The 18,849-nt window shown below is 37.2% G+C and overlaps 1 protein-coding gene across 4 annotated transcripts in view; it reads right to left on the minus strand.

The window, feature by feature from the left end:
- The window catches only part of RAB2A (RAB2A, member RAS oncogene family), a 92,245-nt gene that overhangs the window by 41,263 nt on the left and 32,133 nt on the right, over positions 1-18,849 (minus strand). For all 4 annotated transcript variants that reach the window (XM_072804530.1, XM_072804533.1, XM_072804532.1 and 1 more), the window contains exons 2-3: positions 18,481-18,552; positions 9,778-9,845 (exon numbers count right to left, since the gene is read on the minus strand). In XM_072804530.1, coding sequence (XP_072660631.1) covers positions 9,778-9,845; positions 18,481-18,552 — 140 coding nt within the window. The remainder of the gene's footprint in view (positions 1-9,777; positions 9,846-18,480; positions 18,553-18,849) is intronic.

An 18,849-nucleotide genomic window follows, 5' to 3' on the forward strand; every position in this document is an offset into this window, starting at 1 on the left:
AGTTCTTTTAATAAACCAAAATATAAGCATAATGGGAATTTTTAAAACTGCTTAGCACAGGAAAACTAAGGACTATATATATTTAAAGATTTTATTTATTTATTCATGAGAGACACAGAGAAAGGCAGAGACATAGGCAGAGGGAGGAGAAGCAGGCCTCCATACAGGAGCCTGAAGTGGGATTCAATCCAGCAACTCCGGAGGCAAAGGCAGATGCTCAGCCACTAGGCCACCCAGGCGTCCCCAGGACTATATTTTTGAGAGATTTCTTTCACTTTCACTGTGAATTATATATATCAAGGAAGGAGTCTTGGTAATAATATAAAAAAGATATATATATATATTAGTTAAAAATCAGGTTTAGAGCTCTAAATATTGAGAAAAGGCAAAAGTTCTTTAGAACAATCTTGCAGGGACTTTCTGTGGTAGGAGTTAAAATGAATATACCATTAAGAGGAACACCACTATATGATTTAAAACTTCAGGGTTAATAGCTCAGATAAACAGTAAAAGGGAAAACAAATTTTTACAAAGGAAAAAAAAAAACCCACATGCCTGTACACCATTCTCACTCCCTTTGTATTGTTTTACCAAGAACAACATGTTATAATATGGAAATACTGTTTTTAATGCATCGCTTTATACTGAATCCATTCAATCAAGTTTTGCCTACCATTACAATTAAAGACTCAAGCAAATAAAAACCCAAACATTCCAAGTGAGGTCTATGAACATAACCATGCATCTTAAAACCTATGCTTACTTTAAAGATCAGTATTTAGTATTTAGAATAGTTTCCAAATTCTTGAGATGTCACTGGTAAAGACATCTCACTCATTGGCCTAGTCTCTGTTAATGGGATTCATAGCCTTAAAATAAATCTTGCCCAATTAAGTTTTTTACTATGACTTCTTTATACACAAACTGTCCAACAACTGCATAAAAAGCTAGTCCAATGTTAATTATCTTGATCACATTAAAGCAATCTACTTTTTAAAAAAACACCTTAATATAAACATGGCCAAATGATGGTTAACCTGTAATGTTTTACATGAAAAAGAATGTCAACTTAGAAGTATAGATGTTATCTTTGATCATCTTCAATACAAAATGTTGGCTTAAGGAGTTTTAGAAGCTTGAAACTCAACAGTATAGAGAATTACCTGCGGTAAGAGATTTCTAATAGTGGCTGAGGGTATTAAAGCAAAACACATTTAATGAAAGGAAAATGACTAGCTAAGTGAACAGCACCAGAGAAACCTGGTTAGGAGAGACCAGAGTGGACCATAAGCTTATCAGTTCATAATATAACTGTTCAAGTTCTGCAAAAAATCAGCAAGATACCCAGAGTGCAAAATGTAAAAGACAGCAAGTCAGCCTTGCCAGATAATGGAACATGTTTGTTCTCAGTGATGCTTTGTATTTGAACAATCAAGTCATAAAACCTCTGTGAGAAAAGAAGCTTTATAGACCTCTGTTTTCCATGTGGGGACTGCTAAATCAAATAAATTTGGTTCTTTAGCCCATCATTTGCTTATTTGTTTATTTTAAAATTAAGTACAATATACCCCTAACATGGAAATCGAACTCATGACCCCAAGATCAAGAGCTGCATGCTCTACTGACTGAGGCAATCAGTCACCCCTAGCCCATACCTTTAAAAGTGACTTCCAATCGCCAGATGAAATACCCTGACTTGACTTCCCTACGTGCCTAAGTCTTTCTGTTGCCAATAGTTTTTGTGATAACCACGCTGGGAATTTAATTCCTCTTTCTCTTCTGTTACCTCCATAACATACAACTTTACACACAGTAAGCTACTGCTCAAACATTTCTAAATACCCTGGTTTTAAGTCTTAAAGCTTTTGAGAATCTGATCTCTATTTGTTTCTCTAGAATTTTATCTTCTTATTCAAGAAAAGTCTTGTTCTTATAGTCAGTTTTTTTTTCCTGCTGATATCCTGACCATATTCAGAATATTCTTGCTTTTGTGCCTATGTAACTTTGCCTGAAGAACTATTTTCCTCCAGCTACCCAATTTCCCTTCCCTTTGAGGACCTGTCCAAACCTCCAGATTCTCTCACAAAGCTAGGAAGCTTGTCTACCATAGCCCATAGTTATCCATTTCTCCTCACACACCCAAGAGCACTTCCATGTGATCATATGGTTCTAGTATTATTGATTATATAAAAGGTACATACTCTGCTCAAATGCTGGTTTGTTTCCACCTTAGTTCTCTTTGAGGGATAGCCTAACTCGGAATACTGAAGTATATACAAGTATGCACTCACATTATGTTATCTTGACTAATCTCAAAAGACCAATAAAGTTAGAAAATTCAGATCTGTGAGAATCAATATTACAGTAATACCTCTACTTTCATTGTTAGTCATTTATCTAACAGTTCCCGCTATATAAAACTCAGTAAAGAACCAAAAAGAAGAAAAGGATTACTAAGTAGCCAAAAAAGTTGTCCAGTGTCCAAAAATGAAATCTCAGGTACTTACTAAAGATTCAACTTAAAAATCTCAACCTGTGATCAAGGAACTACCATCAAGAAAAAAAACAGATTCTGAAATCTACATGCATGAACAAGACTTCTGTTTTGGATGACAGTAACATCAATAAAAATCAGAGTGATTTTTAAGGCTGTCTCAGTGTCCACAGCAAGGACACTGAAAAAGTCAATCTGGACTATTTAAGTCTAGGCTTTTTAAGGGAGTCTCCTAGAGAAATGAAAGTAGATCATCTTGAGAAGAGATACAGGGTTGTAAATATCTAGAAAGAAGAGTGATGTTAAATTCCTTAAGAAATTAAGACTATTTACTTTGAAAAAGAGAGGATTTCAGATTCTTTTAATGCTGCCAGATAGGAGAAACTGGAGACCACAGGTGGGAGGTAAATATTAGAGTAGAATGAAATGTCTAACATAGCTTCCTGGCCTTGTAGTTATTCAAGAGAAGGTTAATGAACAGCTGCCATAGAAGGCAAAAGCCTCTCTACTCCTGGGGTTGTGGGGATGAGAGCAGAGAGGAATGGAGGCAGAACTGTTTCCTGGTACTTGGTTTCAGCCCCTTTCTTTGCTCCCACTGAATTGGAGGGTCATCCATCATTATACCACCCCACTGATAAATAAAAACACTCATTTGGGTAAGAAGTTGGTTATAAGAATGGACACATTTTACAAAGAACCAAAAAAATGCCTGTGATTTGCTGAAAAGGTACTTTCAGCATGTAGGCTGCATGTGAGTGTTTTTTACGTAGTTCCAATATCTTCCTTGGGGGAAAAATATTTGTGAATTTAAAACCTCTCGAGGGAAGTTGAGCAGAAACATGGACTTAAAACACCCATACTATAAATTTGGGAGGAAGAGAATAAAATTTATTTGGATCAACTGGGAAGGCAAAAAGCAAAAAGAGGAGTAAGAATAAAAAAAGGAAGGTAAAGGCTGGATGAGGGTCTAAGACTGAGAATGGACTTCTTCTTACACTTCCCTTTCCATCAGTCAAGGAATAAGAAGTGGCAGCAAACTGTTTTCTTGACTCATCCTGACAGAGACTAAAAATACCACATATTTGACTTCTGACAAAAGAAAAAAAGTTACACAGGGCCAAAGGAAAGTGCTTTCAGGGCGGCTGTGACACACTGTCATCACTGCTTGCAGCAAGGCCTCTAGGGAGTATCTGTTGGCAACTATACTTACTATTTTCAAAACAAGCAAAGATGCTGGATGGTAGATATGGAAATTTTTAAAGGAAATTTCCTTATTTTTATTTTTTTGTGAATGGAAATGGATATACAATGAATGACAAACATCCTAAGACACTGGGTCTTGGGGGAAAAAATAATTTCTTTAAGGCTGATGAAACAAATAATAATAATATTTGGCAAATTTTTTCCTGAAGGACTCTAGGATGGTTTTGTAAATGGCCTGGGGCAGGAGAGACATGATCCTTGCTACTAAAAATGTAGTTTCCTGCACTGGGAGCCTTTCCCCTAAGATCAGGAACAAGACAGGGATGTCCACTCTCACCACTGCTATTCAACATAGTACTGGAAGTCCTAGCCTCAGCAATCAGACAACAAAAAGACATTAAAGGCATTCAAATTGGCAAAGAAGAAGTCAAACTCTCCCTCTTCGCCGATGACATGATACTCTACATAGAAAACCCAAAAGTCTCCACCCCAAGATTGCTAGAACTCATACAGCAATTCGGTAGCGTGGCAGGATACAAAATCAATGCCCAGAAGTCAGTGGCATTTCTATACAATAACAATGAGACTGAAGAAAGAGAAATTAAGGAGTCAATCCCATTTACAATTGCACCCAAAAGCATAAGATACCTAGGAATAAACCTCACCAAAGATGTAAAGGATCTATACCCTCAAAACTATAGAACACTTCTGAAAGAAATTGAGGAAGACACAAAGAGATGGAAAAATATTCCATGCTCATGGATTGGCAGAATTAATATTGTGAAAATGTCAATGTTACCCAGGGCAATATACACGTTTAATGCAATCCCTATCAAAATACCATGGACTTTCTTCAGAGAGTTAGAACAAATTATTTTAAGATTTGTGTGGAATCAGAAAAGACCCCGAATAGCCAGGGGAATTTTAAAAAAGAAAACCATATCTGGGGGCATCACAATGCCAGATTTCAGGTTGTACTACAAAGCTGTGGTCATCAAGACAGTGTGGTACTGGCACAAAAACAGACACATAGATCAGTGGAACAGAATAGAGAATCCAGAAGTGGACCCTGAACTTTATGGGCAACTAATATTCGATAAAGGAGGAAAGACTATCCATTGGAAGAAAGACAGTCTCTTCAATAAATGGTGCTGGGAAAATTGGACATCCACATGCAGAAGAATGAAACTAGACCACTCTCTTTCACCATACACAAAGATAAACTCAAAATGGATGAAAGATCTAAATGTGAGACAAGATTCCATCAAAATCCTAGAGAAGAACACAGGCAACACCCTTTTTGAACTCGGCCATAGTAACTTCTTGCAAGATACATCCACGAAGGCAAAAGAAACAAAAGCAAAAATGAACTATTGGGACTTCATCAAGATAAGAAGCTTTTGCACAGCAAAGGATACAGTCAACAAAACTCAAAGACAACCTACAGAATGGGAGAAGATATTTGCAAATGACATATCAGATAAAGGGCTAGTTTCCAAGATCTATAAAGAACTTATTAAACTCAACAGCAAAGAAACAAACAATCCAATCATGAAATGGGCAAAAGACATGAAGAGAAATCTCACAGAGGAAGACATAGACATGGCCAACATGCATATGAGAAAATGCTCTGCATCACTTGCCATCAGGGAAATACAAATGAAAACTACAATGAGATACCACCTCACACCAGTGAGAATGGGGAAAATTAACAAGGCAGGAAACAACAAATGTTGGAGAGGATGCGGAGAAAAGGGAACCCTCTTACACTGTTGGTGGGAATGTGAACTGGTGCAGCCACTCTGGAAAACTGTGTGGAGGTTCCTCAAACAGTTAAAAATATACCTGCCCTACGACCCAGCAATTGCACTGTTGGGGATTTACCCCAAAGATACAAATGCAATGAAACGCCGGGACACCTGCACCCCGATGTTTCTAGCAGCAATGGCCACGATAGCCAAACTGTGGAAGGAGCCTCGGTGTCCAACGAAAGATGAATGGATAAAGAAGATGTGGTTTATGTATACAATGGAATATTACTCAGCTATTAGAAATGACAAATACCCACCATTTGCTTCAACGTGGATGGAACTGGAGGGTATTATGCTGAGTGAAGTAAGTCAGTCGGAGAAGGACAAACATTATATGTTCTCATTCATTTGGGGAATATAAATAATAGTGAAAGGGAAAATAAGGGAAGGGAGAAGAAATGTGTGGGAAATATCAGAAAGGGAGACAGAACGTAAAGACTGCTAACTCTGGGAAACGAACAAGGGGTGGTAGAAGGGGAGGAGGGCGGGGGGTGGGAGTGAATGGGTGACGGGCACTGGGTGTTATTCTGTATGTTAGTAAATTGAACACCAATAAAAAAATAAATTAAAAAAAAAAAATAAAAATGTAGTTTCCTAACTAAATGTATCAATACGTTGAAAAACATTAATGAGGGTAGCCCGGGTGGCTCAGAGGTTTAGTGCCGCCTTCAGCCCAGGGCATGATCCTGGAGACCCAGGATCAAGTCCCATGTCAGGCTCCCTGCATGGAGCCCGCTTCTCCCTCTGCCTGTGTCTGTCTCTCTCTCTCTGTGTCTCTCATGAATAAATAAATAAAATCTTAAAACAGACCAAAAAAAAAAAAAAAACATTAATGATATGGGAAACCAAGTGTGGAACCAAACTGTATGTGTGTCAGATAACGTCTATTAAAGAGTTTTGGAAGTTATGTGAAATAAGAAAACCTATGACAATTAGAGAAGAACTTCTAAGGCAGAGACTCAAAAAGCAAATTTCAAAAGTAATAAATTAACAGAGTTTTTTGAACATTCTTTACAATCTGAAATGGGCTATTTATTGGTCCTAGCACCCTCCATGTGGAAGCCCTGGAATTCTTGGGAATCATGTCTTTGAAGATACCAGTCTCTCTCTTTTAGAGACAGAAGAAAGAAGACTCCTCCTCTACCTTACTAGAGGAAGGATGAACAAGGTTTTGTGGTTTTTTTCCTATTTCCCTTTCATACTGGTCCAAAATAAGTAATTACTACAGATTTCTTCTGAAGCATCACTGCAGTGTAAAATAATCAACTCATAAGTTAAGAAAAAAAAAAGGGCAGGACTAATTAACCTACAAAAGAAACAATTGGGGAATTAATGACTTGTTCAAGTTTTAAAAACTGGAGGGGATTAAGAGAACACCTTAAGGATAGAAGAACAAGTGATAAACTAAGACTACAATGAAGTGGTTTGTGCCTCTGATGTCACAATATTTTCAGTACAATATCAGTCTTCCCTTTGGAACTACGTACTTTAGTTAATGGGGTCTCTTGGACATATCCAATGATCCTACAAGCTGCTTAGAATGAGATGCTTTACTTATTCGTTCAATGAAATTTACCACTTAACCAGTCAGCAATCTATGAATATAAGACACAATGTTAAGCACAATACAATGGTCGTTTCCCTCATGATTTCTGAGGAAGGTAAACAAACAAGTAAAATAACAGGATCAGAGCTATAACAGAAATATAAAATACTATGGGGAGAATGAGCTATCCCATGGGTATCAGAAAGGTTCCACAACAGCTGACATCTGGGCTGGTCTTAAATGGGAAAAGGGGGTAAAGTATTTTAAGCAAAGCAAGTATTCATGCAGTACAAGGTATGAAAAATGTGTTTATCAGAGAATAGCAAGTAGTCTCGTTCACACTACACTGTGCTGCATGAGTTTATTAGCTAAGTTATTAGCAGAATTTATGCAAAACAGTTCTGAAAAAGGAGACTCTTCAAATATAGAAGTAAAAAATACTTCATTTTGGCTGGAGAGCATTTATTTTAAATCTCTAGAAAGGGACTTTGCATATTTCGTTTTTCTCTTTTCCATGCAGTTTTGAAATCATGTTGCCTGGGAGAAAATAAATCAAAAAAGTTATGAGACACTACAGGCTCAGGGTGGGGGAACCCTAAGAAACAGTAAAAGCGTAAATCTTCCCTTAAAAAGAAGAGGTAAGATACCACGAGAACCTAGAGTCCAATGTATAACTCTGGGACAGAGCAAGATAGAGATTTAGGGTTTTCCATTTCAGGGACAATTACGTGATAATATAGGAGCAGTCAGGATTGTAGTGCTCATGACAGCCTGCAGCAACTTGCTTGGTCTTGGGAATCCAGTCTGTGAGACTGAATATTCTCCAAGGTTCCTTCCTTCAATAACTATTATAGGTGACAGGTAAGACTCAAGACTGAGTGACAAGAGAAAAAAGAAAAAAACAGGGGTATATAATGATAAAATTCCCCATATTTTGTATTTCATTTACTAGTTTAGAAAATATGCTTTTTGTCATAACAGCTGACCTTTTGATCTTTCTCAATTGGGATTCTGTGAAGAATTAAGTCCTAATTGACCTACGGCAGTAGTTCTCAAAATGTGATCTCCGACTCTTCCAGGGTCCATGAAGTCCTCCATTTCCCAACTACCTAGTTCTGTGAGGTTGTATTTTCTTCATACACTCCAACTAAATAACACACATAAGACTCAGTGAAGAAGCAGATATGGGAATCCAAGCTGTTTTCTATTAAGCAGATAGTGAAGAGACTTTTCAAAATGTAACAAATCGACACTCTTCTCACTAGAAAAATAAAGTTTTGTTTTGGGAAAACACAGTCAATTTCCATAAAAACTGCTTTGTTTAGCCTAACATATAATGAATTTATTATATTTTTTAAAAGATTTTATGAATTTGAAAGAGAACATGTGCATGAGTAGGGGAGAGGGGCAGAAGGAGAAGGGGGGAAACAAACACCCCACTGTGCAGGGAGCCCCATGAAGGACTCGATCCCAGGATCCTGGCCGTAGGCAGACACTTAACTGACTGAGCCACCCAGATGCCCTTATTACGCTTATTTTTAAATGACTTAGTAATTGGATATTTAATAAGTTTCTCAGTTTGGAGGCACCTGGATGGTTCAATTGGTTAAGTATCCCACTCTTGGATTAGGTTCAGGTCATGATTTCAGGATCATGAGATGGAGCCCCATGGTGGACTCTGCAGTGGACAGGGAGCCTGCTTTAGATTCTCTCTCCCTCTTCCTCTGCTCCTCCTCCTGCCTCTCTTTCTCATCTCTTTAAAAAAAAAAAGTTTCTCAGTTTTGATTTCTAATATGGTATAGCTATAAGCCACATAAACAAAAGCTATAAGCCACATAAACAAAAGCTCTTTGGGGTCCTCACTAATTTTTAAAAGTATAAAGAAAGGGATTCTGAGACCAAAAAATTTGAGAACCACTACTTCAAAGCATCTACCATATGTAATAAAGTAACTCCCCTTTTATGTATTTAAGTTGGGAGAACAGAGAAAACAGTCACTCAAATCCGGTGCGGTGGTCAAAATGACAAACTGTTATTAAACACTATACAGCATGGCATGGAATAGGTATTCAATGAATCTAAGTGAGAAGGAAAGTGGCTTCAAGTGGTTGGGACTACATCAAACTTTAAAAAATTTTTTTTTAAAGATTTATTTATTTATTTGGCAGAGAAAGAGATATAGAACACAAGTAGGGAGAACAGCAGGTGAAGGGAGAGGGAGAAGCAGGCTTCCCATGGAGCAGAGAGCCCTATGTGGGGCTTGATCCTGGGATCCTGTGAGCATAGGCCAAAGGCAGACATTTAACCAAATGAGCAACCCAGGGGCTCCTCAAGCTTTTATTTTTAAATCAAACTTTTAAAATTAATAAACTTTCAGATCAAGTGACTCAATGGTGTTTACTTTCATATTTTATCTTGTATGTGTACTTTAGATATGCTATTTTCTTAAAAACACAGTTTAGCACATTTCCATTTAGACGAATAGCCTGAGCATTTGTTCAGATATGTTTCACTAACAACCAACACCTGCGGTCTACCTGGTGAAAACACTGCGAAAGAAAACCTAATCTTTTCTGGCACCACATTTCATCTCATGGCTGTAAGGGTATTTGTATCCAACAAACCGTAATAGGCATAGAATGACATTAAAACAAAACAAAACATATACTGCACTTTCATAAAACAACTTTATTGAGGGCATACAGTGTATTCATTATACTCACCGTATCCCATATCTGAAGTTTTATCTGTTTCCCATCAATAGTTATCATTCGAGCACCAAACTCTACACCTAAACAGACAAAAAAATGATTTGTTACACAAACAAGAGGAACTGTATTTCACATTTAAGGATCTATTTCCAGGACATACTACACCAGATGATACACAGATGAACTTTAACAAATATAGCTCTTACCACTAGACAACATATATATAATCTAAGGCAGAGGTACTAAAAGGCATAAGCTGAAGACACAAAATATTAAGATATTCAAGTCTAGTATAGTTAAAAAACAAACTGTGGTCTTCCTGTTTCACAGGCTTAATAATATAAAAACAACTAGAAATGAGATAATAAAATACCTTAAAAACTATTAATATGATATTTTAAAAATCACTGAAAGGGGCAAATGTACTTTGAAATCATAGTTTTGGTTCCCAGCGTGGATTATCAATTAGAAAAGAAATCTCCAAATCTACCCACTAGAGAGATAACCATTGTTCAAACATACTTCCAGACATTACTCCATAGGTAGCATATTCTGTGTAGAAACACAGAAGTACCAATTTACATAAATGGAAGCATATAAATGTTGTTCTGCAATTTGCTTTTCAGTCAGTAACATAAACATTATTCTACATCACAAATCTCATTACAAACCAATAAATATATAAAACGATGCCATTATTTCTGATGGCTGCATAATTAGCCAACTTTACTTAGTTGGTACTCTATTTCTACAAATTCAGGTCATTCCCAAATTTTCACTGTTAGTTAAAACTGAAATGAACTTTCTGCATACATTTTCAGCTAACGATTATGATTTTAGGCAAATTACAGGAAAAAGAATTGCAGGTCAAAGAGAGTACACTTTACACTTATAAGTTAACTACTTGAGCTTTTTCCCTTCATTTATCATCTTTTTTTGAAAGCACACAGGAAATCATCAAAACAGGAGGAAAAAAAAAGGGGATAATTTCAGAACAGCACACAGCTGTGAAGGAGACTCTGAAAGAAGTCTATCACTTATATTACACCAAGTCATTACTGCTTGGAGTGTGCTCTATCAGTATTTAGATCAGAGTCAGGGTGAAGGGAAGACACACATGGTCCTCAGAAACCAGATGTCACCCTGGCAGCAAAACAGCTTCTAGTTGCCCAGGGAAGGGCATACTGCCCAGTGTCAGAATTCCATTTCAGCATCTCCTATAATTCCCCAACCAGGATCTGGAGGATCAGAAACACAGGTAATTTGTCCTTTCATGATATGTAACCTCAAGGTTTTACTCTACATTTTAAATACTGATTCCATCCTAGGGACATAGTCAATACCAAAAAACTAATGGTATGTTTCTCAGATTCAGAAATAAAGAAAAGCTGGAGACCCAGCAGTCATGATGTACTAGAATGAAAAATGCAAAATTATGCCATATAAAACCATTTTCACATCTACTTATGTATTCATTACAAATACATATAAATATATACATACATATATATTCACATGTATTCTGCGCCACCAGGTAGGAAAAACACAAAACAACCACCCACCAGCTTACCATTAATGACATGGAACCAGTAATTAAATATTATACAAATGTTCTTTGAAGTGTCAGTATTTAAAAGGGATGTACTAATGTACAAAATTCTAGATAGCTAAATATTTCACTAAGTGGGAGCCTTTCATGACTCTATTACTTCTAGCCACAAATCAGAGACAGAAATCCTGTTTTTTCTTTCATTGTCATGGGTGGGCTTTTAACCACAATCCAAAAATGCTGCACTGTTCACTGGGATTAAAGATTTCTTCAACTGGATGCGTAATGTCAAATTTGACAAAAAACAACTAAAAACTAGAAAAAGACCCTTGGACTGATACCAAGGCTAGACAGGCAAGGCAAGCAAGGGCAAGCAGATGCCTCTTCTAAGAAACTGTCATCTTGTGCAGAGAGGGACACAGATACGAAGAGGGACCTGTATGCATTCTATTCTGTCCCAGCAGATAAAAGGCTCAGAACAGCTCTGCTGTTTCAGGACAGCTCCTGCTTCCTGGAGCCTCAGAATGCTTCATTCCTGCCTACTCCCAAGTCCAAGGCTTCCCTCTTCTGCAGGTTCTATATAAAACTCCAAGTATGTATCTTTCCTTTGGTTAGCCTAGCCACATTTGCATTTGGTACATTTATCTCTTTATTCAAAGTAATAAAGGTTTTTTGAAATGAAACAAAAACAGAATCTAATTTCAGCTCTAGAACCATAACTCTTTCTAATTTAGTTACTTGTAACTGGGCTCAATGCAGGTTTTACCTTTGTAGACTATGTGGCAAAAGAAAACATTGAAACCTAAATGTCCTGTGAGGCTGGGTAACACAAAAAACCTAAAAACCTTTTTCTCCTGCATTATTAAAAAATTTTAATCTTTTGCAACTTAAGTATGTATGTATGCTTGAGAATCCCATTTAGAACGACTTCCCTATCTTTTTTTCAAGGGATAAACCATCATCTCCTATGCCCTTGAGGCTCTCTTCCCAGATATATTTTCAATTAACAGCCAATTTGGCTGCCAGAGAAATTGTCTGTGGAGCCAAATATAAGAAGGCCTCATTTACCTGACATTGTTAGGGAGCAAAGCTGATTTTTTCAGATATGTTATTCACTTGCAACCTTCCAGAACAAAATACTCTGAATGCAAATACATACACTTTTTAACTCTCTCTAGATCATTATCATCCTTATACAGTAAGAACCTGAAACCTTGCAGAACAACCATTTGTTGAGCATTTAATGATCAATACCTACTAACTGTGGGACCATGGGCAAATTGTTAAATCTCTTCTGTGTCATAGTTTTCTTATCTGTAAAATGGTATCAATGACATCCATTCTCTTAAGACTTTTTTTCAAGATTAAAAGGGTTATTACATACAAAATACAAGAGTGCTTGGTGTACAGGAAGTACTCAGTATGTGTGAACTATTTTATCATTCCATACTGTACACCAACATTTCTAAACCACCACTCACATAACTAAAGATGACAGCCTGTTTGAGAAAGGGCCACTTATCAGAGCCTGGTGACTGTGGGGCTGCCAAAGCAGAGAGCAGAGGTAGAGCAGAGGAGAACATTCGGACTTGTTTGGGCACCTAGATGTCATGGAGGCTCACAACAGAGACTTGAGGGAAGAAGGCTTTATTCCCCTAATTCTAGAAATAAGGGGGGAAAACTAAATATTAAAGAGTAATTTCCCCAATTTTCTATGAAAAATGAGTAGTACATGCCATACTTAAAAATACTAAAAGAATTCAAATTATAGAGAAAATGATTATAATGCCCTTGACTTGTAAACTACTCTAGAGATTTTGATCATAAATTACAAAAACAAAACTAAAAGGTACAAATATCAGCTAAGGAAAAAATTATGACTTACAGATAAGATCAGTCTACTCACAGCATGCAAAATAATTAAAAATAATGGTGAAAAAAAACTCCTATCCATAATAGTAACAAAATCTATTAAATATCAAAATAAACTTTAAAAAAGACCTGTATGAAGAAAATTGTAAAACTTTACCAAAAAGCATTTAAAAAGTTGTAAAAATGAAAATACATATGTATATAAATAGATGACCTTAATATACTAAAAATATAAATTGTCTTCGAATTAACCCATAAATTTCATAAAGTTCTCAAACTTTAAAAAAGCCTTACTAAAAATTTTGTGATTTGGCAAACTGAGATTAAATGTCATTTGGAAGAAAAAATTCATGATACTGATCAAGAAAACCTAGAAAAGGAAAATGTCAATCACATATTAAGTATACTACACAGTTACTAAAAATAGCAGTGTGATTAAAAAAAATAGCATGTGATATTTTCTCATGAAATAGAGGAATAAAAACCCCAAAACATAAATGGAAGAGATTGAGAGTACCCAGACTTGCTTACATATGCAGATGTAGCATATGCAAAGGTAATAGTTCAAACAGGAAAGAAAGATGGCTTATTTAATTAATGAGTGGCATGGGGCCACACATTATACACAAAGAAAATTATATACATGGCCATATACCAGATAGGGTACAAATTTATAGTATTCGAAGAATATTTAAAAGAACATTATATAATTTTTGTTTTAGGGAGCCTTCCATAGTAAGGTCTGAAAGCCATGAAGAAAAACATCAATGTATCTGACCAAAAGAACAAAAAACAAACTGGTATTAGAAGAGGCAAAAAGATAAAAACAGATAATCCAAAGAGAAAAGACACACAGTAGTTCTTAAACATGTTAAAAATGCTCAGTCTCACTACAAATTCAGAAATTGCAAAGCAAGATAACCACTTTTCTCTCTCCATTTCACAAAGAGTAAAATTCTAGAATCAGCAATGAAGGGCAAGGATGAGCAGAAACGGGTACTTGGTTTAGTACGCAGGTGGAGGGAGTGCAGATCAGAACAGCTTTGTGTGTTTATGAATACATTTTAAAGTTCTAGAAGGCGACATACACACCTGTGGATGCAGGAGGGCCAAAGGCAAGTCATACAGAGAATATAACTTTCTCTGGATTTTTAACAATGTTTTCAAAATAACCACACCCCATCATTTACATTTTATTATTCAGGTAATATTGACTTTGTGAGATCTAAATCAGATGTTCACAGGTCTCTTAAGCTAACTTCCTAGTTCTTGGCCATGTTATTCTAACTAACTCGAGTTATCTCAGAAAACTGAATCCCAAATAAATGAGGTGTGTTTTTAACTTATTTGTGGGAATGCAGATACAAGAAATGATGCTTCAATTTTACCACCTTTTCCCTCCAATGACTCTTCACAGTCATTTCTTACAGGATGACTAGTGTAAGGACATGGGGGAAATAGTTAGGAAGGTGGTATGAACATATAAATGGTGTTTGTTGAATTGTCCATTAGTAGGTAGTCAAATAAATGTAGTGGGAATTATTGGGCTGTAACTAGAATTATCTCTACACAGTGTAATTAAACAGCATTAAACAAATGTGTGCATCAAGCACTGTACTGTTTAATGTTACTTTATGAAGCTTTCTCCCCACATGGATAGTAATATTAATTTAGAAAACATTTACAGAGTCTTTATATGTGCTAGGCACTGGAGATACAGCACTGAACAAAACACTGTACCTTCATACTGGTGAGAGACAATATTCACTTATAATCGCCTGAATAAAAAATTGAGAAAAAAAAATCCAAGCAAGGGGATGGGTATGAAGGTGTGCAAGTGCATACAGGTACACTTGTGAAGATCTAGGAAGAAAAAAAAAATCAGGAGCTATTTGGATCAAGTTAAGTTTGAGATGCCTAACAGGCATCTAAGAGAAAGGAGATATTGCAGAAGCAGCTGGATATGTACACATGGGGAGGAGAGAGCCTAACTGGAGTAAATTCAAAAAAGAATGAGGGGAGGGGAAAAACCAGAGATAGAAAATATGAACAATTCTTTCTGAAGACATTTGCTTAAAGGAAATAAAAAGATTGGAAGCTGGAACAGATAAATCGTGAAAAATGACAACCCCAGGAAAAATGAGTAATGTGTGGGAGGAAAAAAGAAGTGCTGAAGCACTGTTCTTGAGTAGGCCATGGCAAACAACTCTCAGTTCATCTACGGTAGCAGGGAGAAGGCAGAGTTTATGGGCGCAATGCAAGTAGGTGGGCCTGTGCGCTGATGGAAACCTGTGAAAATGCTCTTCTGCTTGCCTCTATTTTGAAATACACATCGAGATTATCACAGAGTGAAGATAGGAGAGGTGGTGCATGCTTAAAGTGCAAGAAGGCATAACAGTTGGGCAGGAAAGTGGAGAATGAATGAACTGGAAATAAAGTGCAATTGTCAAGCAGTTAGAATTCAGTATCTAAGAAATTTTTTTTTAAAGATTTTATTTATTTATTCATGAGTGACCCAGAGAGAGAGGCAGAGACATAGGCAGAGGGAGAAGCAGGCTCCCAGGATCCCAAACTGAGCCAAAGGCAAACACTCAACCACTGAGCCACCCAGGTGCCCTGTGTCTAAGAAATTATGAGATTAGTTAGCATGGTTTTGTGGGGTTTTTTTTCCAAGCAGGACAGAGTAGGTAGTTGGATTTAACCTGTCGGTTAGCCGTGAGACCGTGATGAAGCAAAGGAGAGGAGGAGGACTGAGGGTGCATGCAAGGGTGATTATAACGACACAATTACAGTGGTTAGAGTTAAAACTGGGTAAGGAGGGATATTTCCACCACCTGAGAGGTGAGAGCAGGACAGCAGGATCAGTGGATTATAGGACTGATGGAGCAGATAAATCATTATTGTTAGCAACTTGAGGGTGTGAGCTAGAAGGAGGACAGAACAGTTAAATGGCTAGATGTATGAAACTAAGACGCTGGAGTACCTCCAGACACTGGTAATGACCAGGTTTGACTATGGGAGTGAGGAGCTGAGTTGAGGGGAAGCAAGATCACAGGAGGAGAGGAAGTAAAGCAGTGGAAAGGCTAGGATGTGTGTGGGAGGTGTGCTCACATGCACGCACAAATCAACAATACAAAACATATTCCTAGGTGGGTAATCAATATTTACAAGCCATTGCTCTAATGCAAAATCTGACTCAGTAGACTCTTTAACAAGCTCCCACAGAATACTGATGCTGCTGGTCAGTGGGACAGTGCTTGAACACACCCTCTGAGTAGCAAGGTTCTAGTCTAGACCTTCAGTGTAACTGGACCCAGAAGCCATTTGTAAACTGCTTCTTTGATTCCTATTGTTAACAATTCTCACTGAGATAGCAGTCAAAGGGTACGGATTATTTCATAGGCTCATCCTCATCTTTTACTTCCTCTGTTCCACCGTTTAATACTTCCTAATCATGGCCCTACCTCAGCCTTTTCACCTTGCTCTATTCATCAGGCAAAGAAAGTATGCAGCAGAATCAAGGTACTGTCTTACACCTATTTCACCAAACATTCCAATGTTCCTTTAAAACAAATATGTGCTAATAACCTGAAAAATAAATAGTTGTGATGGGTATCGTAAAGTACAGAAGTCAGGGTCCAACCAGAAAAACCAGAAACTATATTTAAATATTTAAAACAGAGAGAATTTAATGTAGGGAGTTAGCTACAGGAAAGAGTGAGCCAAGAAGTTCAAAGATGGGATGGTAATGAAGCTGAGATATTAGCAGCAGCAGGCAAGTGCTACCATCCCGAAGCTGGGGCGACAAAGAGAGAAAGTGAAGTTAGGAGAGCTTAGGAGTCAGACCATTGGTTGGCCTGTCACCACCAGAGTTGGGGCTAGAGTCTTGGAAGATGTACAGTTAATCCAGGCAGACAGAGAAAAGAGAACACTTGGCATTCTTTTGCTTTCAGCCTCCTACCTCCCAGAGCCACCCACCAGCAAACCCAGGGGGAAGGCAGCTGGTACAGCTGAGTTACAGTTTCAAACAACTTCCTTTGGTCCATCTCCTTCCCTCTCTCTACAAGGATAAGCCTTGCCAATTTCTGACAGCACGCTTAGGCCCATCTATTACCTGTGCCATAACACCTTAGAAATGTATACGAAGCTTCATGAAAAGGGAGACACTTTTGTTTAGTTCCCTATCCTAAAACCAACCATGTGGCTAGTTGTTTCAGGACTGAGGCAGGCCAAAGAGACAGCCCCAAGGTTTAGAGCATCTGGGCAAAGAGCAGATCCTACACAAAATTGAACTCACCAAAGTTAAACTATGAATGAGGACCAGCATGAAACAGTAGTACCTGTTTAATCCTTCATTACTGTATCACTTAAAACTATAAAAATTAGAATCTGAATATTCTCAATGACAGTAGCTACTTGGGAAAAGATTTCAATATATCCACAAAGTATATGTTGCTTGGCCAAAAACTATTAATTCATTTAATCATTTGATTAACAAACTCTCTGATTTGGTATTTTAAAAATACACAGGACATGAGAATCAACTTGCTATTAATGATGATTGAAAGGTATCTATAGTGGGCTAACGGAATTTAAACTTAAAAAAAAAATAAAGATATCTGTAGAAAATAAGCAGTCATTGGTTGAGACCTGATACACCAAGCTATCAGTGGTGAAATCCAAGTAGATTTCAGTCTAACAGTGACTAGTAACTGTCTCGTTTATTCTCTGCAACATAGGACACTAAAAATGGCTGCTGGCAGTTTTTCCTCAATTGGTAATTATACATAAACCTAAAGCATCTACCATGTGGCCAGGCACTGTTCCAATGTTTCACAGTTATTAACTCATTTATTGCTCACAATAACTTTGTGAGATTGTACCACTATTATTTTCATTTTACAGATAAACTGAGGCATGGAGTGGTAAAGCAGCTTACCCAGCTAGTTAGTGGCACAGCCTTGATTTGAACTCTGGCAAGGTGGTCCCAAGTCTCTGCTCTTGTCCCTATGCTATATTGTTTGGCAATCATTTATTTAATAATTAAGTACAATCAAAATCCTAAATATTTATGACTTCTTTCCCATTTTCTGACCACTTTTACAAAGTTGGATAATATTTTTACCATACTCATATATTTTTATTTTTAAAAAGTGGTGACACTAAACTCAGTAACAAATTTAGTTTCACTGATTCTTTCCGACCCATCTGGAATAGAATGGACCCCCGTTAGCACATTCCATTTCTACTACACAAAACTTCTGAAGGTTTCTCATCTCTTGTATAAAACTTACCGATAGTCAGGTCATGCACTGGCTGAAACCTCTTGTCTGTAAACTGTAGCAATAAGCATGATTTACCAACACCTGAAAGTTAGAAAAAAAAATAATGAGACATAACTCACAATAATTAAGAAACACTTTACAAAGTACCTAGGAAAGAGGCAGCTAGCGTTTCTGGTGCTCTGTGAACAGTCTACCAGAATTTCTCGGTGCTCGAATTTCTTGAGAAATCACAAGATTGATGATTTAGGTGGAAGGTGTTTGACAATCTAAAACACCTTTTCATCCTTTGTTATTCATTTGACATTTTAATCTGAAAGGTAAAACTGGCAGGAACTCCTGCGAGACAACCAAACAGGTCCTCCCAGTAGCCCCTACCAC

Source organism: Canis lupus, chromosome 28, assembly GCF_048164855.1.
Source record: "Canis lupus baileyi chromosome 28, mCanLup2.hap1, whole genome shotgun sequence".
NCBI classification, from domain to species: Eukaryota; Metazoa; Chordata; class Mammalia; order Carnivora; family Canidae; genus Canis; species Canis lupus.